The sequence below is a fragment of the Drosophila ficusphila genome, unplaced genomic scaffold (assembly GCF_018152265.1).
Source record: "Drosophila ficusphila isolate 14025-0441.05 unplaced genomic scaffold, ASM1815226v1 contig_286, whole genome shotgun sequence".
Classification (NCBI taxonomy): domain Eukaryota; kingdom Metazoa; phylum Arthropoda; class Insecta; order Diptera; family Drosophilidae; genus Drosophila; species Drosophila ficusphila.
In genome coordinates this window covers 1,787,782-1,814,743 of record NW_025064189.1, presented here as the reverse complement: position 1 = coordinate 1,814,743, position 26,962 = coordinate 1,787,782, and the positions used below count along the sequence as shown (strand labels likewise).

Here is a 26,962-nt window from a genome sequence, read left to right as displayed (position 1 = left end):
AATAAAGGACTCCTTGACACCATTCCTTTTGCCCCTCGATCAGGAGCCATCTATCAACCCACATTGAGGTAGATCAAATGCTCAAGAATCTGACGCATAGCCTACAGAACCCTGCGCTCAAAGGAAGTGTGTCCTGCACTTCAATTTAAACCGTAAGCCAGCTCTCAATTCATCCGGGTAAAGTGGGATGGACACCCGGGAGAGGGCCTTCACCTTTGTCACAGCATTTGACATGACTGCCCTCCCGCAACTCTACCTTTTCTGAGCTTCCGCTGGAAATGCTAGGGACAATGTCTGCCAGCTGACGCGAGTTTCCGCCATACACTGGCAAAAACCGGTTAGGTATTTTCATAAAATAAAATAAAAATACATATATCAGTTTACAAAATCTTTATTCAATAATTAAATTTGTACATCATATATAACTTTCTTTAATTCCTGATAAGTGTAGGACAAATTTTAAATTGTAAAAAATATTCGTTCTAAAATAAAAACTTTATTTATAATAACAAGATTATTATTAAAGAACTTGTGAAATTTGTCAGCTAGTAAAGAATGTTATTGACGGAGAAATCAAAAAATGTAAATGATGTAAATAAAGTTATTTAAAACATGTTCAGTTCTTGCTAAGGAGTTTTTTAATAATTAAGATACCAAATGACTTTTTATGTTTAACTTTTAATTATTTTAACCGTGCAAAAAGCACGGCGATTTTTTTCAGTTTTAATTTACAATTTTTTAGAGTATACAAACACCCCAATTCTAAAATCCAAAGACGAACGATAACTGAAAAATTGGAGGGAAAGGCAGGACAACCGAAGACTGTTGCTTGAGCTGGGTGCCAAGTGTTCAATATATCAATCAAAGGTGTTGAAAATAAATGAAAAATGTGTCGAAAGTTTATCATTGGAGTGCGGAGAGGGTCGGCCAGCGGATTTTCCATTTTCTGCAATTTTCCAAGGGCAACGGGGAAGAACAAATGGTGCGTAAAAATAAAGTAGCATGGCAAGGGTAGCTCCGAGGACAAGGCAACTTTTCCAAATCGATTAAGCTGCGACAACTTACCTGTTCCAAGGAGAACTCCCCTGTCTACAATTCCTTTTATTTTTTTTTTTTTTAGCTGGCAGCACATTTTCCTCGCCCTTCGGAAATGTTTAAAGGTTATCGTTTGAAAAGTGAAAAGGAATTTTCTAACTCTGCTCTTTCGTGCTCCAACTGACTGGCTTTGGACTTGGGCCAAATGCTCCCACAAGGCCAACCGCAAAAGTGAAGCGCCGGGAGCGTTGCATTCTACCTTATGCAGTCGGCAACTATTTTCCGAAAATCTGTCGAAAATTGTTCACTTTTGCCCACTGGCAATAAGCCCCAGAACACAAATAAGTGGAGGTGGGAAAGGAAAGGAAAGACCATTTGGCAGTCAAGGTGGGGCCTAAAGTTTGCAAGTATCCTGGAAATTGTGAAGAAATAAAATTGGTTAAAAAGCTGAAGGTGGAATGCCCTATAAGCTTGTAAAAAAGTTTTAATTTAATGGTGAGGAGTATATAAATAATAACAAAAATTTTAATACTTTTCGTTATATTTTTTTTCCTTTTTAACTAATCTCATTATTATTATTATTAATTATACATTACATGTCAAAACTTTTTGGTGAGTGCTACGATGACTACAATATTTTTTAACTGACATATTAAAAAAATTTTACCTTAAATAACTGAAAGGCAAGGCGGCTTTCAGAGATACGAGCATAGCAAAATGCAAACGAATCGACTTCTTAAGGCCGTGCAATGGGAAAACCTTTTGAGATTTTTTCCAAGAGGGTTGTTGTGTTAAAAATCCTCCAACTTCATCGAAAAGTTTTTAAACCCTCCTTCGAATGGAGGGCAGAAAAAGGCCAGGGCAACATTAAGCAGCGGTAAGTTATTGGCAAAAGTGTAGCACAAATTTCTGCTGACTGCTGCCAGTAGCAGGCCAAGTTCCACCTTGCCACACACTTTACCCCACATTTTTGGCTTAAACGCCCCACATCACTTAACTTTCTGCCGATGCTGTTTCCCTTTTTTTTTCCATCCTGTTGCCGCTTAGTACTTTTGGCGTAGAAATTCTCCAGTGTTTTGCTTTTGGTCAAGTATGATTGGAATTTTATATGGCCAAAAGGTTCGAACTCCGACGACGCCGTCAAAATGGCCAACACGTATTTTGAGGAGCAGCGGGTGGTGTTTGACTTTTAGTTGGTCATAGAGAGCTCTTGCCGGGTTTTGCAGAGCAAAGCAAATTGTTACCGACTGCTCTTGGTGTTATTATTAATTTATGTACCGGCCAAGCGGCCAAGCGGCCAAGCGACTACAGTCCAATCGAAATCAATAAACTAGTCACGTTTGTGGCACCCCGGCCAATTCAATCCCATCGGAGACCGGAAATGAGCAGCAAGCGAAAATATCCATTCGCAATTTGTTGCCGCCGATTAATGAAGACCGAAGCGAAACGAAACGAAATCGAGGTGATGGGGCGAAAGAAAACGCCTAATTTATGTTCACTTATCAAAATGGCGCTAATTGAAAATTAGCCTGTTATCGCGCAATTATCTGGACGCGTCTTTCTGCACATGTGACTCCGTTTGCCCATTTGGCCCATCATCCAGGGGAAATTCAATTTCCATAGCCGATATAGATAAGCTGCCAAAGTCGGATGCGCCGGCCTTGCCGTATATATAGTATATGTATTTTGATTTGTGCGAACGGAGATTTCCTGCTCTCCAACTCCCCCGCATATAAACGTGGCTAAATTAAGAGGCACCCTTCACCAGATCTGGCCGGAGTTAATAGACCATGGGCTCGTTAAATTTATGGCCAATAAGCGGGGAATCGAAGCTGCGGCTAGAGGCACAGAGCGTGGATTGTTTTCATAATGGTGGGGCGATGATGCTGCAATTGCCTGAGCAATGTTCAACGGGACTTAACAGATTGTTGGCGCTGATATGGGATTTAATGGAAAACGGGATTTAATCGAATGGGGCGCAAAGTTGGAGAAACTAACAGTCAGTTTGTAAAGAATGTGTATTGAGTTTCACTTAAATAATTTTTATCTGGCTTTCATGCTTCATTAATTACTCAGACATGGAAACATATTTATAAATAAACATATTTTATTATTTACATATAATAGACCTATAAATGTAGATCAAAATATGTTATATAAACAATTGGTCGCTTGTTATCTTTTTTTTCTAAACCTAAGAAGTACATTCCTCTGTTTAAAAATACAACAAATTAGTATTAAATATTATTATTAATTCGCAATATATTTGTTTGTATACTGTTATATTTTATTATCCTTCCCGTTACAGTCCACACATTTTCAGGCATTTCTAATTAACTGCACACCTTTGAAACTTTACGTATAGGTTTCTCCATCCACTTTCGTATCCTTACCTTTATCTAAAAATGTTCTCTTAGATTGTGAGTGAGTGCGTGTCGGTTCATGTTCACAAGGCCTATTTCAATTCTCCTTGGCCGGGATGCCAACAAATTGGACAACTTAAAGAGCTCATCAAATTAACTGCACGCATCTGTACAACTTTTGGCCATTTTCACTTGTTCTACATATTTATTATTATATTTTTTTCGTCCTCGTGTGTTTTGCTCCTCTTCTCAATTTCATTTTGTCAGTTTTTGTTGGTCTTCCTTTCTCTGTTATCCTTGCTGACATGACATGAACTGTAGTTTATTTATTATTTCTCTGTGCCTCATTCTTCTTCTGGCTTCTTTTCATTTTATTTATATCCTCGACGCATGCAAACTTGTGTGTATATGTATGTATGCATGCGAATCAGGTCACACACACGCATGCACATTCATTTGTTCGTTGTGTAGTTTATTGTCAATTGTTTGTGGCATTTATTTCGCAATTGTTTTCCTTTATTTTGTCACTTTATTTGCTCTGCCGGTGTCTCTCTGCCTGCCGCCCGGCTTTTGTTCATTTATTTATTTATTTGATTAGTTTTTATTGCATGACAATTTTCGTGAATATGATATGGAGTATGGAGTGCTTCTCTTTCTTTCACTTTACTTTCTGACAGATACTCGAATGCAGATATTCTGGCCTCTTTTAAAATGCAGACAAAGCAGGAAGTATTCATAAATGAACAAATTTTCATTTCTTTAAAGAATTCAAATTATGTGTTAATAAAATATTTTGGTAAATAACTTATAATAAATGCCACTTTTTTTTACAATGAATAGCTGTTCTTAAAAAATGAATTAAGCTCAATAATTTTAATATATGTACATTTAATATAATTTAGAAACTGTAGTTATAATAACAAATTATAATTATTTTTTTGGGTCTTAACTATTCGTTAGGGTTTTTAAAGAATCCACCGACTCTTTCACGTTACATGTAACCTAAAGATAAACACTGCTAATTAAAATGCAGATGAAAAATAAAGTCGCTCGCATTAGACATCCTCTTGGCCAGCACAGCAGATAATTCATTCATCGTTTGACCATCGTTTAACCATTTCAAAGTCAGCTGCCGGCGAGGACTCCATCATATGGTCTGCACAAACACAATAAAGGTCCTTCCGCAAGGATCTCCAACCATTCGCCCCACTCGTCGGCAATGGGATTGCATTACTTTGACTGCAGTACGCAGGGCTGGCGTTGGGATTCAAGGGGGGTAAAGGGTGGTGAAGGGAAACAGGAGCGGAACTCGGGCTGTCAGGATAGCCATCCATCCGATGTTATTTGGTCGCTCACTTGACTCCTCGCCCCACAGTCGATTGAATTGCCATGCGGCACGTGCAACACGAATGGAGTCCCTGCATTCGTCCTCTGCATACAAAAGGAGGCCTCTTTCCCAGTCCGCTAAAAGCCGTTGATGATTGGGAACAGCTGTGTGTGGGTGTGGGCGGTACACTGAGTGAAAGGACTCGCATTCCTAAAATATTGGTTGCATGCAAATATTCTTTTCTCACCCGTTTTCCTTTCTTTAAAAAGGATAGCTTATTAAGCACTAAATACTAACTACAATTAAGCATTTCTGGATTTTAAATCGCTTTAAGAATATCCAAGTTCTCAGTACAAACAAATCAACAATATTTTTTTTTAAATACAACAATACTTTTTGATGCATTTAAATTTGCTTTACAAGTTTTAAAAATAAGGCATACTAATATTTTTCATATGTATCCATTAAAGTGGAAGGAAAGCCATAAATTTGCCTAATTTTTTTTTTTGTGATAAAATATGAGTTAGTGCGTAAATAATATTATCATCACGTTTAAAATTATAGTTATATTTCCGCACAAACTCATTTGGTTTTTTATTGAGTGAAATCTATTTATTAGTTTCGAATTTATTATCACACTTAATATTTCATGTTTCAACTCCAGTTTAGTACAAAAAAACTATTGTTTTGAGATATATTTCTTAAAGTGTTAATTCTGGTTTTGGGTAGGTGCAACTTCAACGCGTGGCTTCAACTCAATTATCAAAGTTTTGGCTGCCAATCCGGGAACCCGCGAACCACCTGCCTTTGGATCCGGAATCTCCACACGCCGCGCAGACAGACTGAAAACAGACGTGTGGGTTCGAAACAAACGGAAATGGATTTTTGATTGAGTGCACAATAAAATGTGAAATGCATTTTACAGACCGAAACAAGAGCAATACATAAAATGAAACAATATAACTTCGCGAGTGGAGTTTAGTCGTGTGTATTTTATTATATTTTTTTCGTGTACCCATCTCCAAAACAAAAAAACATTTTAATTTGGAGCGAAAAATTGCCATTTATTTGCCGACCCGTCCATCATGAAAGTCCATTTATTTCATTACAAAAAGTATAGGTTTTGGGGGCATGATATTATCTTCTCGCTGATAGCTCCTTCTGCCATCCACTTTATGGCGCATATTTGTCCAATTTATCGACCTCATGGCTAACAAATTGCAAACACACAATGGCAATGGAAAATTATGGCGCCTTTCATTCGATTGGATGCAATGAAAAAGTTTTCCCCGTTTCTGGTTTGACTTTTTGTGCATTTATAATTGGAAATCTATAAAGGGCAAATCGTAAAACGGCTTCAGCTAAAGAGTCAGCCATAAAAACCAGAAACAGTTAAGCTGAGTTTAATGATGCCCTATTAAATGGAATAAAATTGATTTAAATAATAAATTATGCATGCGACCACAGCTAAATCTAAAAGTGGTAATAAAAAGATTTTAAACTTCAGTTTATAGTTGCAATCCACAGAAGTGGAAATAGTTCTCAGCTTATCGACAGTTCTAAAAATTGCTGCCAAATTCCGAATATATTCGCTCTGCTTAACCCAAGAAAATATTAATTTGAAGACAGTTGCCTCGGAAAACGTTGCCAATTTCGAACATTTCCCTATGGCCAAATTGTGTAGCCAACTTCTTGGGGCAATCGCCGCAGATCGATGTCTGGCACTGGCTGACTGGTTTTCGGTCTAGACGTCGTCTAATGACAAACGCAAACCGCAAAAGATGAAGGACATTGAAGGAAACGCTAGGCAAGGAGGTCGGAGCCAAGTCAAATGGAAATGCCATGGCTCTTCGTCTGGCTGCAAGATAAATAAACTGAACTTTAAATGGATGCAGCGACCCATCGACGACTTTCCAATGGCCCAGGCTAATTCCAACTGACCACACTGAGAAAATAATCATAAGAATCGGGTTATGATTTAAAATAAGATCTATAAAACGAAAAAAAATGTTTTTTGTTATTAAATTAAAAAATGGTTCGTCTAAAAACCAAAAGAACCCAAATGCCGTTATTGTTAAAAATTAATATCATTAGTTAAATAAACGTGTTTATTTAAATAAGTTAACATTTCAAGTACCATTTTATCACAAAAATTATTTTATTTATTCTGGCTTACAATAAAAACCAAACTTTTGTTGTCTTCAAATAGAGAGCCAAAAATTGTTCTTATTTGTTAGTTTTTTATTTTTCCTTGTGTACAGAATTGGAGTCAATGTAGATATGAAGACCATTATAAAACTTCTGTTGAGCACTGAGGCGAAAGAATCTTTCTCGAATCGAAATTCATAAAATGCATGCAAAGTAAACCGAAAAAGTGGCGCATCATCATTATTTATTCGATTTCCCCTCCACTCCCCCCCTTTTCGCCCATCAAAAAAGAGACTCAATCAATGACGACATCGGCGTTCAAATTTGTAAGGCCAAAAGCAGGCAAAAGCCAAATTTACATAGCTAGAAGAGAAAGAGAAAAGTGGAGCCAGACTGTTCAGAAATTAATATGCAAATTTCTGCCGGTAGAACTTCGCATTGTTCCCATTCAAGTGAAATTTCTCGGGGCAGAAAACTTTGCCATCTCAGGTATAAAATAGAGATCTCATGCCAAAAGCGGTTTCAGTATTATTTTTAAACACGAAACATGAAGACATCTTGGAGCTTTAATTGTGGAGGTTCGTTCTTTTGTGAAATTATGATATACGATGTTGGTTAGACGTCAAGGATTCTCTGGGAAAAGTAAATTCAGTGTGTGTTTGTGAAAATTGAAGTGATCGAAGGGAAGCCCTTATCTTCAGGAAACCCAAGTCTTAGCTAGAAATTTCTAGGGGGACACAGTTTTCAACCAAAAGGTGCTTCTAGAATTATCTACGAAAAATTCTGCGAAAAGTGAACGGGTATCCCCTGCTGGGTTCATATGGAAAAATCGCCACAAAACCCAGAGGATCTGGGCGAACGGCGCTAAGTTGGCTGCCATAATTGAGGATTAAGCCGGGTGCGCGGATCTCCGGCTAGTCATAAAGCCATAAATGAGCCGGGGAAATTCCCGGCGACCCGGATTGTTTAGGAAACCCGGAATGAACAGTCTGCAAGACGGTTTAAGTTTACAACATGCAAGCGCGTGACCGCCACCCGCTAATTACCTGGACTACCTGTGTGGAGTAACTACCTGACCAGAAGGTCCTTTAAAAGGACCTCACCCCACAGCCTAGAACATCATTCGCTCCAGAGACGTAGAACCAGCAACACACACATCATGATCGACCAGCACAAGTCCAGCCGCAAGTCCGAGAAGAAGCGTTCCCATAAATCGCACAAAGTGAAGTCCCACGATCCACTGAAGAAACAAAATAAACAGAACAAACGTGCTCTCAAGAAACTCCGCCGGAAGGCAGATGCCGTGAATTTCCCGTACCAGCTTTTCCTCTACCGCCAGGAATTGAAGCGCTCCAGCTCGGAATTCTCCTATCTGCGCCTCGCGAAGGCCAAAATAGTGCTCACCTCGCAACTGATCGCCAAGAAGATGGGAACCTGCAATGCCATGTGCAGTGTGAACGAGCTCAAGGAACTCAGCCGGGAGGTGCAGTTCCAGAAGCGCCTCTGCCACCAAGTGGAGCGACTCCAGCAATTCCGGCAACTGGGACTCACCGAGATGATCCTCAATGGCAAAAAGACTCCGCTTTGATCTGTGGAAATCGAAGGGAAGACGATTGGAGATGAAGATTGGAGCAGGCGGCTGTTTGGCTAGGGCTGGGCATCACTTTAAGTTAGTTCATAGTTCTTAGGCTGTAATATTTTATCAAATAAAATATCACATGAAAATCACAAAAAGGTTTTTATAAATGTACTCTGGGTGTTCGTTGGGTTTGTTTCAGAAACTGTTGTAGGCTTTAAAAAATCTTAAAAAAATATTTCTTAAAAACTAAAAATATTTAAGTACACATTTAAATACAGCATTCACATTTTATATTATTGTTTACTTTACTTCATTGATTTTAGTTTTGCTCCTCTGCTCGGTTCTCTGCTCTGGCCAAAATGCCACCAAATCCGACGACAGCCAAATAGGCATCAAAGTGAAGATCCTGATGCAATCCTCCTCACCAGATTCCACTACGAGTTCCCCAAGTATCACCACCACAACTTCCAAGCCAAAAGGCGAACCTACAGCGAAATCTTCATCACAGGCACATGAAATCGAGGAGGAGGACGACAACTTCCACAACGATCGTCTTCCCGCTTTGTCGGAGGATGAGTACAACAACCTCGGTGAGGATGCCAATCCACTGCACTTCCTCAAGCAGCAGCCACTAGATCTCAAAAAAGAAGAGGTAAGTACCTCATTCAGCTTAAAAAATTTAACAAAACTAATAGTATATCAAGAATTTCCAAATAAATCCTCTTTAAAGATTCCACATCAAAAGGATTTACCAAATCTTTCAGATTTCCATAGTTGGTACAACTTTTATTTATTTTCGTTTTTATTTTTTACGCAGGTACTACCAGCGACAGAAAAAATCGAACAACTGCAGACACAAATTGAAACCAAACCGCAGCCGCATTCCCCAATGGTCACTCCGCAAGTAAACGGCTCACCGATTTACATCACCATTCCCATTTATATCAGTACGGGTGGCAAGTTGCCCCTCACCGTGACCATCGGAGACCAGGAGGTGTCCTTGAGAAAGGCAAATAATTCACAGTCTGCCAGAAGGAAACCCTCCACCAAGGCACCCAATTCGTTCTTCAATCGCCTGCTTGAGCAGATTGAACCGCCAAAAAGACGAACCACCAATCGTCATCGCAGCCAGTTGAAGAGTCACATTCATGCGATGAAGGAGAGAAAGGTTCACAGGGATTATCCCTACCAACAAATGCAATAGATAGTTTTGTTTTCAGTACATTAGTCAATGTTTATAGCTAACAATAAATAAATGACAATAAATAGCTGAGGAATGATTCGTGGAACTTGATATCTAGACTAGACAGCATTGCTAATTGGCGCAGAAGTCGAAGTGGTGGTCTCCTCGGACTTCACGGGTTCCATTGCCTGTGTTTCCTTTTCAGGGATCTCGGCTTCCGGAGCCTTTTCAGGACTCTCCACCTCTGGCTTCTTGATCTCCTCGCTTGTGGTTTCCGTTTCCGGAATCACAGTGGCTGGAGTCTCCTCCTCATCATCGTCATCGCCGATCACCTCCTCGATGGCCTGTTGGATGAAGTGCTCGAACTGTTGGAAATACTGCAGGGCATTGTTGGCCACCTGGGCGGTGGGCAGATCGGTGGTGACCTTCTTCAGGGCATCACGAATCAAAACAAGTACAGGTTTCCTTGTGGTGGCTGCTCCCGTGGTGACCTCAACCTTTTGCTCCTCGGTTGGAGTTTCGGTGACGGTCTCCTCTGAAGGTTCCTCGGTGGTCTCTGCATCACGACGTCTTCTAATCAGAGAGTCATCATCATCATCGTCGTCTTCATCGTCATCCTCATCGTCATCGTCGTCATCATCATCCTCACTGGAATCCTTTTCAACCTTTTGAACATCATCCTCCTCATTATCCACTTGCTCCTTTTCCAAATCTAGCTTAACTTCAGTCTCTCTGGTTTCGTTTTCCGATTCCGGCAATGGAGCTGAACTCACTGAGCAGGCCAAAATAAGCAGAGCAGCTTTTTTTTGAGGGAACAAGTCAGTTAGCTAAATTTAAACCATATTTAAATGAAACTCACCGAACGCCAGATAGATGGGTCTAACCATTATGCTAATCCTTTTGTTTCCGACCGATTCCGTAGTGGACTTTTGCAGTTTTGCGGTCTTTATGAGCGAATCCAGCGCTCTGCTTTCGCTTTTTATAGCCGCACCAAAAATGAAAGTAAATGCGAGCAAACAAGGCGATCCCAAAACGCTCAGCTCTCAGCGAGCTGTAGACCCCGATCTCTGGAGCGGACTAACCAAAGCGTTGTCCAGTCGCTTTTACTGCACCCAAGCTCTCTTTCTCGGACTCCATTCCTCCCACCTCGGTCCATCTCGACTCATCTCATCTCATCTCATTTGGTTTCTTTCTTCTTTTGTTTACCCGATGGCTTATGGAGACCGCAAAGAAACCGAAAAATCATTTATTTAAATTTTCTGTCTGTCTGACCATTTTCTGGCAACTTCTTTCATAAATCTATTGATTTGTGTTCAAAAGACTGTCTCGCTTGGATTTGTTTATCTGAAATATTAGCGCCATTTGGCAAACCATAGCTCGACTCTTTGGCTGCTTTGTAAAGCTGCTTACAATATAACCCCCTAGTAATCACTCTTCTCGGGAATCGATGAAGAGTCAAATTATGTAATTGGACACGCTCGGCATCGTCTTCGATTTGATCGCCCCCAACCAGCTGGTGGTGCATCGTAGATCGGTTAACTTTCTAATGCTAATGGGAAACTTGAAAACTTTTCCATGGAACTCCATTTCAAAATCAACATAAAGTGATCACGAGCTGAATGAGTCATCAAAACGATGGTGATAATAATAAATGCAATTTGGTTCAATCAACTGAATCGCTTTTGATAAATATCCAGTAGTTTAATTTATTCTTTACAATCTTTGGCTTCAAGGTGTTATCTGGAAGTTAAACTACAAAATTTCTTGTCTTGATTTTTTTGTTACACACTAAACATTAATAAACCAAACTACACATTATTTTTGTTAATATAAAATATTTAAATAACAATTAAAATTTTTTTTATGTCAATACTGTTCATAACATATAACTTTCTTTTATTTAAAAACAACAGCTTGTTATTTTTTTTACTGACGTCAATTTTCTGGTTACCAGATGCATTCGAACTACGGATGCTTATTAGTAAAATTATTTTCAATATAATAATAATATTATATTATATTTAGTAATTTATAATAGATTTCTATGTATAAATATATTTTATATGTTGTATTATTATTTTTCCTTTAGTAAGTATTTAAGAGCTTTTTTGTTTTTTGGTTTAGAACGATGATCCAATAAAATTAAATTTTATACCATCAATCTGTAAGCCAATCCCCCAACTATCACTCGGGTTTCTCCCGAGCTCGCTCTAATTAAGACCACAATTGCCGTCGCTGGCAGTGATCCATTGGCCAGATCAAAGATCAACTGAGAATAACAGCGGCTGATTGGACGCGAATTTCCTGCGAGATGCCGGCGAACGCGGCCAGAAGAACCTCGTAAAATAACAACCAGATCACCGAACCTTTCCAGATTGACCCAATTTCGAGCAAACCGGCTACAGCGGAGATTGCGCTTCAGAGGAGGAGTGGAATGGAGATCAACGAAGGTGTTAAACACACAACCAGTTCCAGATCCCAGACATTCTAGATGGCTATCGCCACAAAAAGGGTACGACCACATGAGTTTGCATAAAATTTCACCAAACATGATAGTACCAAAAAAAAATAAAACCGAAGAAAATAAAGCAACAAAACTCGCAGTACTTTCGTTCGACTGTGCGAAGTGTAAACAAACCCGGTGAAGAACTGGCCTTTTGGGAGAGTTGCAGTGCGAGGAAAAACCGGTAAGCGCGAAAAGAATTCCCCGTCGAGTGGCTAAGACTGGTACTTAAGCCCCAATCGCCAGAAGATGCGATCAGTTGTTGTGGAGACGAGCAGCTGACCAGACCAACATGAAACCATACCAACTTATTTGCATCGTAGGTAAGTTAAAACGAGCCTGGGTATCCAGTTCCAGTATTAATTCTACAATTAAATATAAAACCACACAATTCTCTTTTATTTTTTCCCTAGCCGTGGCAGCTTTACTCCTTTTGGAGGCGTCACCTGCGGAAGCGAAACGCCGCAAGTACAAGAGCTCCAATCACGAACACCGCGATCATTCCGATTCCAATAAAACCAAGACGAAGACCAAGTGGTCCAGCTCAACGAATTTGGCTGGGAACTCTCAGGTGTCCACGGAGGAACATGGTTACTATGTGAAGCGCACCTTTGCGGCTCAGGGAGAGAATTCCTTGGGTCAGAAGCGTATGAGTCCACCTTACTTGGCCATTCCGATCGCCTGGTTTAGTTGTGATTCCTCCAGCCAAAAGGATTGCAAGTCCTCCAACTCGGCGGCCATCAATAGTGCCGCTCAGTCCTTGAACGAAGGATATCTGTGCGACGATGACTGCGATCAGTTGTACGAACCCATTTGCGGAAGGACCTCCTCCGAGGTGGCCGTCTTCTACAACAAGTGCAAACTGGACGTGGCCAAGTGCCGATCGCACGGACTTTGGTCGGACTTCGTCTACTCCGAGTGCCAGGAGAAATATCCTGCGGAGACTGCCTACGCCGATAAGAAGTTCCGTTCGTCTCCTTACTTCCGGGATGCCGCCATCGTTGAGCAGCTGAAGCTGGAGGAGGAGAAACGTAAACTGGAGGAGGAGAAGTGCAGGATGGAGAAGGAGAAGAAGAAGCAGGAGAAGGCTGACAAAAAGAAGAAGCACAAGGACAGCGGCGAGAGCAGCGAGGAGAAGGAAGACCAGAAGGAAAAGGACGAACAGGAGCCTCTAACTTTGGCTATTGCGAAACCCGTGGAAACTCCGCAGATTTCAGTTCCACATCCTGCTCAACCTGCCATTTCTAAGCCAATTCCAATTGCAGAGTCTGCCAAGGTATCCGAGGACATAGTCCTACCGCCCATGCCCCTGAAGGACACGCCCACACCCAAGCCAGTGGAGATTGCGCCATTGAAGGAGCAGACTCAACCCAAGAGCAAGGACAACGATAAGCTCAAGTACCATTTAGTTTAGGGTTAAAGTAACTAGAAAAATCTCATCTAAAATTAACTATTTATTTATTTATTACAATAAAACATACATAAAATAGGTCGAAACTTTTTTGGGGGTACGATTTTTAAAACTTAAATATTTATTGGTATTCTTACCAACATTTTCATAGACATTACGACTTAGCTAAGTTCATTAAATCCATTTACTTTCTAATGGCTAACTTTTAGCAACATTTAGCTAAGTTCATTAAATCCATTTACTTTCTAATGGCTAACTTCTATACGGAGACCAACCTAGGCCCTTTAATAAGATTATAATGTATAACCAAGTTATAAGTTATAACAGGGCCGGCGGAAGGTGTATACCGGGTGTTGAGCACTCCACACGCCACATCTTAGCGGGTGTGGAATTCAACACCCCAAAATGCTTGACTTGTAGGAAAAAATTTATTTACATCCATTATTATCAGTTGAATGTATGATTCAAAACTGTTTCTCCGGCCCTGCATATAGAGTATATCGAAGAAAAACGAAGAGAAATCCCGCCTTTACCACGGCCCAATTAAATCAGTTTCTATTTAAATAGATAGATAGTAACTCTCCCAAATACTTCCCAAGTTAAGCATTTTCCAACTTAATGTAAAAACTACTTAAATAATTATGAGATTATCATAAATAAATCTTTTCAGATTGGTACTTACTCAGTTAGCTCCTTGATCTGCACTGCAATCTTTCGTCTTCTTGAAGTAAGATAATCACCGCAACCACTTTATTCGCAACATTAACACTTAACACTTTACCCTGAAATTAAATAAGAAAAAAAAATAATAATAAATAATTTGTTACAAATAATAATAGTTAGAATTATTTTGTTAGTAAAAAAGGTATTTACCTCTTTGGGTTTTTTATTCACTGCATCTTGAAGTTCACTCCAAGCAGAACGGAATAGTCATCACTGTAATGAAAAGAAGCATTCCAAAATATTAGTTAAATTATTTTATACAAATCGGTTGTTTAAAAAATACATACCCCAATGAGGTGATGCACTGCATCCTGGAGTGGAGTTCAATAGAAGATCACGCCATTCATAATTGATCCTGCAGCCTGTTGTCCAGTCCATTTATGTGGTGTCAGCATACTATATATTTCCGGTAACCGCATTCTTACAACTATTACTATATATATACTACATATATTTATATTATATGTCGCTACTTGTTTACAATTATTAATTGTGTTTGATTTTCATGTACTTCAAGTTCAATATTTGATAAAATTTACCTTTCAAATTTCTTTCATGTTCTTGAAAACTTTCAGATCTTTATCTGTTTCTTTTAGTTTCTTTGTCAAAATATTTATGATTTTTTAAAATATATAACTTAATTATTAATTGTCTAAAGGATGTACTCACTGCGTAATAACTTTGGTGCAGTGCATCCTGATGTCGAACTTCAAGTTACAAGTTGGATAGTGTCACCAATTATTTTCTGCAATCAGCCAAATACACAACCAAAAACCTGAAAAAAAAATATAAAAAAATTGAATTAATTAACTGCATTTTTTTTTACAAAAGCCACGTCATCACATAATTAAAAAAAACTGCAACTCACCTTTTCAGGTTTGGATGCCCTGCATCCTGGAGTCCACAACACACACGCACACACACACACTTCCAAAGACCGGGAAAAGTTTCTTAGAGAAACTGCCGGTCATCCCGGAGAACTGAGAAATTGGCCAAAATCAAGGGGTATCCCACTACGAATCAGCCAGAACCACTTGGGAATTATAGGTGCGAGAAAACGAAAAAAATAATTAATTATCATTGTCGCTGACGTGGCCATATTAATTTAATTAACATTTAGTTAACATTACATTTACATTATATTAAATTAACATTATTTTAACATTACATTAATATTAAATATTGAATATTGAAAATTTGTGAGGTCATCACCCCACTCAAAACTGTTTCTCCGGCCCTGAGTTATAATGAATTACCGATGTAGATAACAACGACTACTTCACAAGCATTTTGAGGTATACCAATCTTCGGATTTTTGGCAGGGGCACATCATAAAATTGGAAAAAAAATCAAAGCCAAACTAAGTATGCAGTTGTTTTAGGAACTACTTCACAAGCATTTTGAGGTATGTATACCAATCCAAAATCGGACATCAGTTATGGAAGTTAGGGACTTTCAAGTGTAGAGTTTTGGCCAATTTTGGAAAAAGCCAATTTTCGGATTTTTGGAAGGGCTCATTCAAATCGTGGTTCTGAATAAATATTATTTACTTTATGGAGTCTGAGGTAACTCTCCCTTGGAGATTAAAATAAGTTACATATTTTTATTCGTTAACAAATGTCAAGTGGTCAATACTACATATTTAACATTACAGAAAATTAGAATACAGTACCGATATAAAGATTGTATGCCTCTCAAGAAGACCTTTAGAAAAACTTTCTTTTAGATAAATTCTTCCCGTTGTAATTATATCTGATTGAAGTTTGAGATGATGCATTTGTTTTGAAGTGCATTGACCCTCGAAACGAGTTCTATTAACGGATTTATGGAGGAAGCTCAAGAGGTTCGTCATTAAGGGCCAGGCACTAAACCTAAAAACTAATTGGACGTGGGATGGACAATGCAGCAGGTTGCAGTTGAGTTGCCTATAAAAGCAGTGGCATTCGTGTGTCACTTCACAGAAGTAAACCAACTGCAATGGGAGCCAGAGGTTTTGAAAACCGAATCTGTAAGATTCCACTACTATTAATTCTCACGAGTGCAGGTAAGATCCTTGGGAATGTTATTTCCAGAAGGTATTACTATAAGCTTTTCTAGTTCTACTCACCATTCGAGCTGCACCAACGGAAGTAAACGAAGAGGTGACCCATCCACCGCCCGACTCCCTGCAAACGGAGTCGCGTTCCCGTCAGGATGAAGTCCTGGAAGTGGACGAGGATCTGGACGGACGAAATGCCTATATCAACAACCGATTTGTGCCCAGCGAGCCAGAGTCCACAGTGTCGGAGGACGAGCAGAATGCTCCGCTTTTTGAGATCCTGCAGAAGCAGATGGAGCAGGTCCTGGCCTCGTCGTCACCCAACGATCCTGTCTACGAGCAGAACAGGGAAAAGCAGGAGCGCCGCGACCAGGAGCCACCTCATCAACCACCATTCTTCACTGGCGGAGATCGAGATGCCGACCCGTTGGATGACTACGAGGATGAAGAGGACCAGGGGGATAAGAGTTATTTGGCAGATCCCGAGAAACCGGATGCGATCGCAGACCCACTCGATGAAGAGGATCTAGGCGAAGGTGGCTATCAAGCACCGTCATTGAGCCTTTTAAGGAGCACCACTCGCAGACCGCAAAGACGACGCAGCAGCACCACTGCTCAACCACGAACCACAAGGCCAAGGACCTCGGTCAGGACGACAGGCAGACCAGTGAACCAAACCAGCTCCACTGAGTCACCGCCACTTGTGAGCACGACCACGAGTCAAAGGCCCAAACTTAGTTCCAAGCCGAATCTTCCGCCGGTAAACAGCCTGCCCAGCAATCCACAGGTCTACCAGCACAAGCGCCGCATCGTCTTCAAAACCATCTCAACGGGGTCCCAGTTCATCAACTCGCCCATCGGTGACCTCATGATCAAGTTCTCCATCGGGTTCGCCAAGCCAGCAGTTCCGGGGGGGAGGGATCAGCCCACCCAGCTCAACCTTTCCAGCCAGTTCCTCCAGCGAGGCGTTACGAGCACTATCCCAAAACCTGATCCGAAACTTTGAGCTGCAGAAACTCAAGAGATCCAATAAAGTGCAAAAAGATTAAAAACTATATTTCATTGCAACTAAACTTTTTTATTTTGAGGTACAGATCTTTCAGATTTCTTTTAATATCTAATATAGAACTTTAAAATAGACCTTTGGAAACGAGTTCTGTGAATTCCTTTCTACACTCTTTCAATTTAATTGAAGTATTCGGCACCACATATGGTTTTCAATCAGCTCGATATAACTCATATTTGCTTTGCTTCTTTGCGCAATGAGCAATTTGCATGCAAAACAGGGCGAGGTCTTCTAAAAATATTTCAGCGCTATTCAATTGTTCTCCGAATTAAAGGAAATCGCTGGTGATGACGCCATAGGAATACACGCTACCATAACCGAACATTTTTTCAGTCACGCACCGTAATTTGAAATTAAAAACATCAACAAATACTGAAATGCTTTAGTGCCTAATTTTATTTTTTTTGCACATTATGCATGTAGATGAGAAGTCACGGGGAATTTATGCAGTTTCAAAACAAATAATTATCCATATAGGAACACGGTGAGCTGCCTTAGTCTAAAATAAATTTCATCTGCCCATTTCGTTGTTTTTAGTCAAGTCTCATAAGTCAGTTAGTTCGCTTGAAGCCATGGAAGCTGTACAAAAATATATACGTAGTGTGTCCACCGCCTCTGATAAATATATAACTTTTTAACATCGGCATATTGCTGCCTTAAAGGCGAAACATAAGCTTTGATCTTTGAAGGTAATCCTTTTCGAGGTGATAAAGCAATAGCCAACAGAATCAACGCACGGGCCAGAATTTCTGGGCGAGGACGGGAATGGTGACTCCGGTGACGATGCTTGAGATGAGGTTGACACTATGGTTGTCCAAAATGCGCAGTCCGCTCACGTGGCGCACTCCTTTGCCGGGCGCGTCGACGATCTTGCCCTCCGCATTGATGCCGGAGTACTGGAGCAAGCCACCCAATATGGAGTCGAGCAGGGATCCAAACAGCCCGGCGATGCCGCCAAGGGCGATGATGGGCCACTGTGGAGGGCTGACCAACAGCATTTTTGCCTCCACAGTGTAGCGAACGGTGACGAAATAGCCGAAGCCGACCAGCAGTCCGCCCAGCAGACTCACTGCAATGCCCGCCAGCGATACGCCGCCGTTGGTGCCGCGAGGAACTCGTCGCCAGGTGATGATGGACACCGGATCACGTTTCGATAGCACGGAACCGATTTCACTGGACCAAGTGTCGCCGTTGCAGCAGGCGAATGCACTCATCACAGCCACGCCCAGCCAGCTGGATCGGTACTCCCGGGCGAAGTCCACCGCTCGCTCACCGCTGCCGCAGTCGAGTAGATAGAGAAGCGCCAGTTGGGCGGCCATGCCTCCGTTGCAGAGCACCTGCACCCAGTTTCGCTGTCCCTCGCCCTCGCGGAAATCGCTCTCGAAGCGGCGTTTTATGTTCGCCCGGAACTTGGTAGCACGCGATGAACTGAAGAAGAACACCACCAGGCTGGCGAAGAACGGATGGCTGGCGATGGACAGGATGAAGGCTACTACAATGCCCAATGCGGCTCCGGATCGACTGACGCTCCGCCGGCGCAGAGCCACTGTCATCAGGGCGAGGGGAGCCAGCGTGGAGAAGAGCCAGCGCACCGGCGGAATCACCCGAGACTCTGTCGGATAACCTTTGTGTTATTAATTGACCCCAAGAATTGCAGTGGGACCCGAAGATCCAAATTGTGGATCGCTCACCTTCGAAGTCGCTGGTCCAAAACTTTGAGACCGCCACATTGCCCAGCCACATGAACAACGAAATCGGCACGGACAGTCCGCAAAAGAGCACGGGCATCCAGTCGCGCATCATGGCCACTTGTATATACGCTTTCAACGGACAATTTGTCTATCGCCACTTTCTCCGCCGGATTTTGTTTATTTTGTTTCGGTGCAGTGTGACCGTGGATCAAAAGTTGAAATAAGCCACAATTATTCATTGCACGTAAGGGATCCTGGCTAGCGCTTTAGCAGAGACTCAACCCAACCCGTTATTTTTCTTACTGTTTAGCAAACCACTATTATAAAATTTTAACAACCTCTTTATGCTGTAACTAATTAAAAATAACATTGATTTAATAAAACACTTGTTAAGTGTTTAAATTAAAAATATCCAAACCTCACAAATTGATGACCATATCCCGATTTATATTTATAAATAATTGTTTTTAATATTTTTTCTCTGAAAATTCGTCATTCAGTATTAAATAGAATACCTTAATGGCAAGCTACATATATTAATATTATGTAAAAACTTATATAAGGCCGTGTAGTTAGCTACAAAGAGTATATGCCCTCCAGCCGCCGTACCCGCTCGTCGATAAGCGCCAACAGCTTGCTGATCTCCTCCAGCTGCGCGGCACAAGAGCACGAATCCGAGCCAGATTCGAGGGACACGTCCAGCACCTGCGGAAGGTTTGGCTGGTTGAGTGCGGCAAAGGCTATTCTGTTTTTGGTTAGAAGAAGTGCGGGCTGGCGCTTCGCGTCTTGAAGTCCATGCCCTGGGCGAGAATGGCCTCCTGCGTGTTATGCGGCTGATTCGAGTGTTTACTGTCGAGCACCTGGAAGTTCTCCTCCGACGCCTGGAAGGCCATCGATTGTCGCGGATCAATGCGGATGCTCAGGTCATTGGACTTGGAGGCGCCGCTGGCCAGGCTCTGTTTCGAAGAGGCGGCACTGGTGTCGCAACCCGAAGAGACCAGGGCGGACTTGGCCTCAAACTGGGAGGCGTCGTAGGTGTGCAGATTGGACTGCCAAACGAGGAGCTGCCAAGTAGATAATTTGTTTAGTAATGCCACTTAAGTATTATAAAGGTGATCCAAACCTGACGATCGCTGCCGCCAGTGGCAAACTTGTCCCCATCCCGAGTGAACGCCACCGCATTGACTGCATCCGTGTGTCCAGTTAGAGTATAGATGGGTCTGCCCTCCAATAAATCCAGAATGCGAATGGTGCGATCGTCGCTGCCGGAGAGCAAAAAGTGTCCGCTGGGATGGAAGGCCACATCGTTGACCGGCGCCGAGTGCACCACATAAAGCTGCAGCAACTGGCTGCCGGAGACGTCGAAGATCTTGATGCGATTGCAGCCGAGGGCGACGGCCAGCATGTTGCCCCACGGATGCCAGGCCAGTTGCCTGGGAGCCGCACGCTCCTCGGTGAAGGTGCGCACACACTCGCCGCTGTCCACGTCGTAGATCCTCACCGATTTGTCATCGCTGGCGGTGGCCACCAGTTGGCCATTCGGACTGAACTTGGCGCAGCGCACCCAGTTGTTTTGCTGGGCAAATGAGGTGACAAACTGCCGCCTGGCCACGCGCCATATCTTTGCCGACTTGTCATCCGAGGCTGTGAGCATTAGGTGACCGGTCGGATCGAAGTCCACGCTGCGAACGGCCTTTCCGTGGGCCACAAACTCCCCGGAAACTCCGCGTACCTTGGGCTCCCAAATTTTGACGGTGCGATCGTGTCCGGCGGAGGCCACCAGGTTGCCCTTGGGCGACCAGGCCACTCCATTCACCGCCGCCGAGTGGGATACAAAGCGTATGCAGCGTGCCGCTTGGTTGAGATTCCACAGGATCACGGAGGCGTCCGAGGAGGAAGTGGCGATTTGGGCGCCATCGGGACTAAAACGCAATTGTGTGATGCTACCCGAGTGGCCCGTAAAATGGCGTTCCAACGCCGGATCACTGAACAGTCCCTGCATCTCGTTTTTCATTACAAATACTGGAATATTCTATTCGTGCTGGGAATTTTCACTAAAAATCAGGATTGCTTTGCCGCTTGAGTTTAAAAATCGGAAAATTGCGTCGCCAAGCCAACCCTGCAGTGTGACCAAACCGATAATCCCAGAAAGTCACCCTTGACCTGAACCAAAATGATTCGCCAGTCTACTTCCCGCTAGAGGCGCTTTTTTCAAGCACGCTAATCCTCAAACGGGTAAATAGAGGATCTGCAGTGTAACCGGTTTTTATCAAGCCGCCACTTTTGAAAACTGTTTTCGTTGGGTTCCTTAAAATCTGATGTGATTTTCGCAACGACTAAATAAAAACAAAAATCACATTAAAACTACTGAATTATTTTTGTTGCATAAACAACTAAACTTTTATTACAATTTTTTTTGTGTACTATTTTTGTTTTAATATGTTTTAATATCTATAATTTAATGAAGTGTGTCTTAGTTACTCAACATTGTCCATATTTTATAACACGCAGTATCTAATATATATTTTTTAAGTTTGTCAATAAATCAGTTCCTATTCCTATACGTTAATATGTATATGAAATATATTACATTTAGCTTTTAAAGATTTTTTCTCACGGGAGCCGAAGCAATACTTAGAAAATCTGTGATAAGAAGAATTTCTTAGAACTCTGATTCCTGCAACAGGTTTCTGATGCTAACTCCTCGCTCTATGCAGCATGTCACCACTGAGGACCTCCAAACAATGCTATTGTATAAGACTTATGTGGCCATTTCGCAAGTGTCGCTACCTGCTGCCATTATCCTTTCTCCTGATCATCGAACCCCGGGCTAGTTCATTCAACTTCAACCTGCTGCTCTCTAATGATCCTCTGCTGGGTTTTGGCCAGGTTCAATGCCTCCGTTCTGCTGCTGCTATCTCTATCGGCCAAGGCTAATTATGCGTTCGCCAGCATGTCGGGCAATGGACCCCGGTAGTCGAGAAAAGTCGGCAAAAGTCCACAAACTGACATCGAATTAAACAACGAATTGTGACAGGAGTGCAACTGTGAAAGTGCAACGGCCAAAAGGAGCGGACTACAAACAAACCGACCACCGACCACCAATCGAACACTGAACTCGAACTTTGAGAAATTAGTGTGACAAGCACACGATTTCCACCTGTGTTGTACAGCATTGGCCGTAACTCGTAACTGTTCTTTGCCAAAATGCAGTTAGGACCGATTGCAACCCCTGGCGATTTTGTTTATGTTTTGCTCTTTTTTTTATTCCCGCAGATCGCATAGACAAAAGGTCGTTGTCGTCTTGCCAATGAGGGAACCTCAAGATGCCCCTTCCTTTAGAGAGGGTTCAACAAACTGCTTTTATCAAAAAACTGTTGCACTTTCAAATAAACTAAGCTAATGTGCCGGAGGGGAAAAGCCGGCAGAACCTCAAGCTGAGCGAAAATCCTTGACCAAATAACGAAGGTATTGTTGGTTTCTTTGACTTTCGAACTGTGGATACTCTTAAATTAACTGGTTAATAATCACAGCAACATGTTTTATAAGCTGTTTGTATTTTTTAATAATTATCATTTTAGTAAGCTTATCATTAACTGTTTAAAACAAATATGCAACCAGACATAACTGGTTGGTGGTCCGAAAGTATGTATTAATGAAAAGATAAGAATATTATCAAATTATATTTAATAAAATAAGTTATCTTTAATAAAATTTTAAACTTTTTGGGCTTAAACACATATTAATATGTCTTGCGAATTCTATCACGATGCCAAATGAACCATAAAGCAAATGTAACCCTTTGGTATGATTATTTAAAAGCCGCTCAGCAGAGGAGCTGGATGCGTGGCATGTGGCTTGTGCCACAAACGAGCCGCAGGATCGAACTGGGACCGAGAACCGGGATCAGGATCGGGACTTGGGAGTCGGGAAGACCCCAAAGGCACCGAACGGCCAAAGAACCAAGGAACCGAGCAACCAAGCAACCAAACAACCGAGGGACCAATCAAGCGGCGGACCCTCGTGCCAGAGCTTCTCGAAGCCCTCCAGTTCGTGGCTCGTGTCATCTGTTGAATTATAAAATATGGCAAGGAATTAATTTGGCCAGCCCCTCCACCGACTGGCCAGCAGAATCTGGCACAGCAGCAGCAGCGGCAGAAGGACCAAAGCGGCAGCAGGATAACGATCCGATCCGATGCGATCCGATCCAAATCATCTACCGCTATGCGATGTGCCCTGGTCTGCTCTGCTCTGCTCTGCTCTGCTTTTATCTGCCGAGCACCTGTCGCCCGAATCCGAATCCAAAACTCAAACTCAAACGCAAACGCAGACTCAGAACTCGAATTCGAATCCCGGTGCTGTTAACAAAACGAAAGGTGCGCTTAAATTCTCATAATGACTTGGCTGGCTCGCGTTTTCAACCTGCTGATCTGTTCTGATCCTTGAAGTCCAGGAGATCCTCACCCCTAAATGTTGCATCTTCGGCCGCAATTTGTTGGCCATTGTGTGTGCCTGCCTCCGTCTGCTGCCGCCTCGAAAATCTGTCTATAATCTGTGTTTTTTTTCTGACTTTTGGTTTCAAAACCAAAAAAAAAAAACACCTTGAGATCCGTGTCTCTTCTTTGCACCTTTTCTCACAAAATCCGTAGCAATTTCGTGTTTAGATTTTGTTATTTTAATTGCTGGGGCTTGACTTTTGTTCGGGATTCGACTTTGCCTTTTGTTTTGGCTCTTGTTTTTCGCAACCTTTCGCTAAGCCTTGCGGATTGGTCGTCGTCGCCGTCTTTCCTTCTCCTCTGCCAATTAAGCCGTGCGAATAGATTTCACAATTCGCCTTGTTGTCGAGGGTTGATTTGCATATTTGACTTGGATTTGTCCTCTGCACTCAAATCGAAACAGCTTAAGATTTTCCCCGGGTTCCCTGGCTTGGAAACTAATCTGCAACGACTAGTCGTTGACACGGCACTCTTCTGGCTTCCGATTTGGCCAGCGAACTTGGCCAGAGTGCAGCAGTATTCCCTGGTTTACCTGCGAACAGGGCTCTTGGCCAAGTCTGATTAAAGACTGCTCAATGAAATCTCAACTTGAGGACGGGAAGATGAAAGATTCTATTATCTAAGGGGAGGGAAGGTGAGAGCCCGATCGAGCACTACAAATATATTTTGGATTTACCATTAACAAAATAAGCTCAGTAAGTTTATTAGCTTTTAAAATGAAAGAGAACAATAAATGACAAGTTTGTAATATATTGTAACTAGTATTAATAATATATATAAAACTTTACTAGTTGAGGTATTAATTCTTAAACAATTTTCTTACCTTCTTACCTCTTATTTATTTTATGTGCAGTACTAAAACCCATCCCTTTTTAAACTCCACCTAGAACTAATCAAAATATGACTACTGTAAGGACTCAGAAATGACTTAATAATTGAAAGGATGTTTAATATTTTTATGACGGCATATGCAGCCGTCACCTGTCCCTTACTGTCCATTAAAATCGTATAGCCCTATTCCCAGTCAATCCAATCTAAGGACTTGACTTGTCTAACAATCAATTTGGGCCGCGTTTCCAGCCAGGTGACAATGCGCAATCAAACAAAGGCGAGGCAATCATAACTTATCAGTTTTCAGAGGAAATTAAGGGAAGGAACGAAAGAATGAAGGCGAAGGCGCAGACGAAGCCGGCGGCCTGTTGAAATTGGGTCACTTTTGGCCCGGCCGACAAGTCGATCTTGTAATATCGATCGAGCGTGACAGGTGCAGCGGCGCACTTACGATTGTTGTTGCACCTCCGCATGCGGATTTTAAGCGACAGCTTGTGGCTCAAAACACACTCGGCAGTGACTCCCCTGAGGGCCAAGATTAGATGCAGATCTCGACTGCCGTCTCCCGATCTCCGATGTTTTTTGCGGTCTGTCTGTCTGAGGGAGAGATTTTTACGACTGTTGCATCTTTTGGCTTCTGCCGTTGTGGCTGCTGCTGATATTTATGCACTGAAAGCAAAGTTACTAGAGAAGTATGGCTATAAAGATTTATAAATTAATTTTAAGGAAAGAATTTAAAATATCATCATCATATAATCATAAAATGTTTTTTAAGCACAATTTATTCTTAAATGTAGATACATTGAATTTTAAGAAATATAATTGGTGGTATCCAATTGATTCAAAGTTTGAAATTTCTTACCAACTATTTTAACTCTTATAAATTTTTCTCTGAGTTGGTAAAAAAAACTTGAGGTTATCCCTTTTGTGTTTAAATTTTTATCAAATTGTTGCATGGTGTGATTTTTTTTTGCTGTGCTGCTGGTTTTGGCTGGTGTCGTGTGGCCCATGTCAACTGGTTGCAGGTCGCCGATGTAATTTGCCTTCTGGCATATGGCTTTTTGCCGCAAACCGGCTTTGAGCACGCGTCTCGTCTCGTCCTGGCTCAATAATTGTGCGACAGGTTCCAGGATTCCGCCAGCGACAACAGCAGGACCAGAAGGACCAAAAGCAGCAGGAGGAGCTGGAAGAGCTGGAGGAGCCGGAGCAGCAGGAGGAAGAGCAACGGCAGCAGGTGCTCAATTCCGATGGAGGGAATCGGGAATCAGCGCCAGGCTGCTTACAACGAAAGGACATAAACATAAATGAGCCGATGTAATGTTGAGCCGCTCCTCCTGCTCCTCCTCCTGCTCATTCTGCTCCTGATCGTCCTCCATCCTCCTCCTTCCGAGTCCTTCCATCTCCCTCTATCTGTGTGTTACAGGTGCCTTTTCGGCCGCATCCCCTCCGCATTTTAATTGTGAGCCTGGCTCACCGGCTTCACCTGCAACGCAACTGACCTAAGACATCTTTTTTGCCCTTGCTCTTGGCCGGGCTCTTCACCTTTTTCTCTGTTTTTTGTTGTTGTTGTTTTTTTTTTTTAGCCGCAACTATTATTTTTATTAATAGCCAAAGTCGAAAGTCACCTGCCCGACACCAAAAGACCCAAAGACTCGACTAAGGGCAGCCGGAAAACGGAACCGATTCGATTGGAAGGGGCAAAAGGACATCAGAATGTTGCGGGTCCTAGGCCTCTCGAAGAAAAAGAAAAGAAACACTTCTAAGATCAATTTCCTCTTCAGAGTTTCCCCCGCGCTCGGTTTTTCCATTGTTTGCGTTTTTGGGGTTGCAGCTTTTCAGTCTTTTGATAGCCATATCCACTTTTTCGTAGCCCTCCTTTGTTTCCATGGGGGCTTGGCTCGACTGTTGAATAAATTCCAAACGAAACGGCATGACAAATTATGTGGGCTCAGGTGTTATGCGGAAAAAGGGGTTAATAAACCGAGAGTCAGCGCTGCGGAGAAACTCCAGCATATGGCAAACGGTTTATCTATGTATCGCATCGGGTGTGCATTATCTATAGTGCATACTATACTCATATAGCTGCCTTTCTGGATCACTTTCTACTTTATCTGAAGTTGAACTTTTCAGAAAAACTCTATGCAAAAAGGAACATGGGTTCCTGAAAATATATTAACTAAATTAATTATACTATCATTTTAGATTTAATTTGCATTCCTTGATTGCAGTTTATTGATGCTTTTAACTAAAAAGAATTAAAGGTATTGTTTTAATTTTAGATATTATTATTATTGTTTGCAGATTCTATTTTATTTAAAATTAGCTAGTAAGTTACCTATCACAATAATTTTAATATTATTTTATTAGAAACCATTTAAAATATTCATACATATTTGACCAAACTCCTTCGACCTCGGTAAAGCAAATTCTTTGCCAGTTTTTTCACCTGCCAAGCTCATGCAAAAGTCAATTCTATAATATGTATGATGATCACCCCAGTTGCATCTACATTCTTTGGCTCTTGAAACTCACTTTGTCGGCACTTGGCGAAAAGTCCTTGAACTGCAT

The 26,962-nt window shown here is 41.8% G+C and overlaps 6 protein-coding genes and 1 long non-coding RNA gene across 9 annotated transcripts; 3 read left to right on the top strand and 4 right to left on the bottom strand.

Moving 5' to 3' along the window:
• The first annotated feature begins 7,420 nt into the window (after nt 1–7,420).
• On the top strand, nt 7,421–9,717 carry LOC108095406. 2 transcript variants are annotated; one of them, XM_017196490.2, is made up of 3 exons: nt 7,421–7,451; nt 8,776–9,104; nt 9,270–9,717. In XM_017196490.2, exons 1-3 carry the CDS (start codon nt 7,421–7,423, stop codon nt 9,654–9,656), a joined length of 747 nt encoding a protein of 248 aa, XP_017051979.2. In that variant the 3' UTR covers nt 9,657–9,717. The 2 variants fall into 2 exon arrangements, 1 of the variants encoding a protein (XP_017051979.2); XR_001771651.1 differs by lacking the exons at nt 7,421–7,451; nt 9,270–9,717 and adding an exon at nt 7,947–8,542 and having other exon boundaries at nt 8,776–8,796.
• Nucleotides 9,661–10,715, bottom strand: LOC108095407 (trigger factor). The gene is made up of 2 exons (XM_017196491.2): nt 10,495–10,715; nt 9,661–10,434 (listed from the first exon to the last, which is right to left on the bottom strand). The coding sequence occupies exons 1-2, from the start codon at nt 10,520–10,522 to the stop codon at nt 9,755–9,757; spliced, it is 708 nt and encodes a 235-aa protein (XP_017051980.1). The 5' UTR covers nt 10,523–10,715; the 3' UTR covers nt 9,661–9,754.
• Nucleotides 10,716–12,353: 1,638 nt separating this feature from the next.
• On the top strand, nt 12,354–13,627 carry LOC108095409. The gene is made up of 2 exons (XM_017196494.2): nt 12,354–12,461; nt 12,552–13,627. Exons 1-2 carry the CDS (start codon nt 12,431–12,433, stop codon nt 13,550–13,552), a joined length of 1,032 nt encoding a protein of 343 aa, XP_017051983.1. The 5' UTR covers nt 12,354–12,430; the 3' UTR covers nt 13,553–13,627.
• Nucleotides 13,628–14,284: 657 nt separating this feature from the next.
• Nucleotides 14,285–14,595, bottom strand: LOC108095420. The gene is made up of 3 exons (XR_001771655.2): nt 14,560–14,595; nt 14,423–14,485; nt 14,285–14,331 (listed from the first exon to the last, which is right to left on the bottom strand). It is a non-coding gene; the product is annotated as an uncharacterized LOC108095420 (long non-coding RNA).
• Nucleotides 14,596–16,210: 1,615 nt separating this feature from the next.
• Nucleotides 16,211–17,365, top strand: LOC108095461. Its single transcript, XM_017196575.2, is given in 3 exon segments — nt 16,211–16,316; nt 16,370–17,235; nt 17,237–17,365. Coding segments are annotated over 3 exon segments (1,056 nt in total). The 5' UTR covers nt 16,211–16,249; the 3' UTR covers nt 17,360–17,365.
• Nucleotides 17,366–17,746: 381 nt separating this feature from the next.
• LOC108095462 (transmembrane protein 19) lies at nt 17,747–19,280 on the bottom strand. The gene is made up of 2 exons (XM_017196577.1): nt 19,068–19,280; nt 17,747–18,988 (listed from the first exon to the last, which is right to left on the bottom strand). Exons 1-2 carry the CDS (start codon nt 19,177–19,179, stop codon nt 18,105–18,107), a joined length of 996 nt encoding a protein of 331 aa, XP_017052066.1. The 5' UTR covers nt 19,180–19,280; the 3' UTR covers nt 17,747–18,104.
• A 231-nt stretch (nt 19,281–19,511) lies between these two features.
• On the bottom strand, nt 19,512–21,204 carry LOC108095467 (POC1 centriolar protein homolog). 2 transcript variants are annotated; one of them, XM_017196582.2, is made up of 3 exons: nt 20,191–21,204; nt 19,928–20,131; nt 19,512–19,772 (listed from the first exon to the last, which is right to left on the bottom strand). In XM_017196582.2, the coding sequence occupies exons 1-3, from the start codon at nt 21,079–21,081 to the stop codon at nt 19,644–19,646; spliced, it is 1,224 nt and encodes a 407-aa protein (XP_017052071.1). In that variant the 5' UTR covers nt 21,082–21,204; the 3' UTR covers nt 19,512–19,643. The 2 variants fall into 2 exon arrangements, with proteins under 2 accessions (XP_017052071.1, XP_017052070.1); XM_017196581.2 differs by having other exon boundaries at nt 19,512–20,131; nt 20,191–21,203.
• Between the last annotated feature and the right edge of the window lie 5,758 nt (nt 21,205–26,962).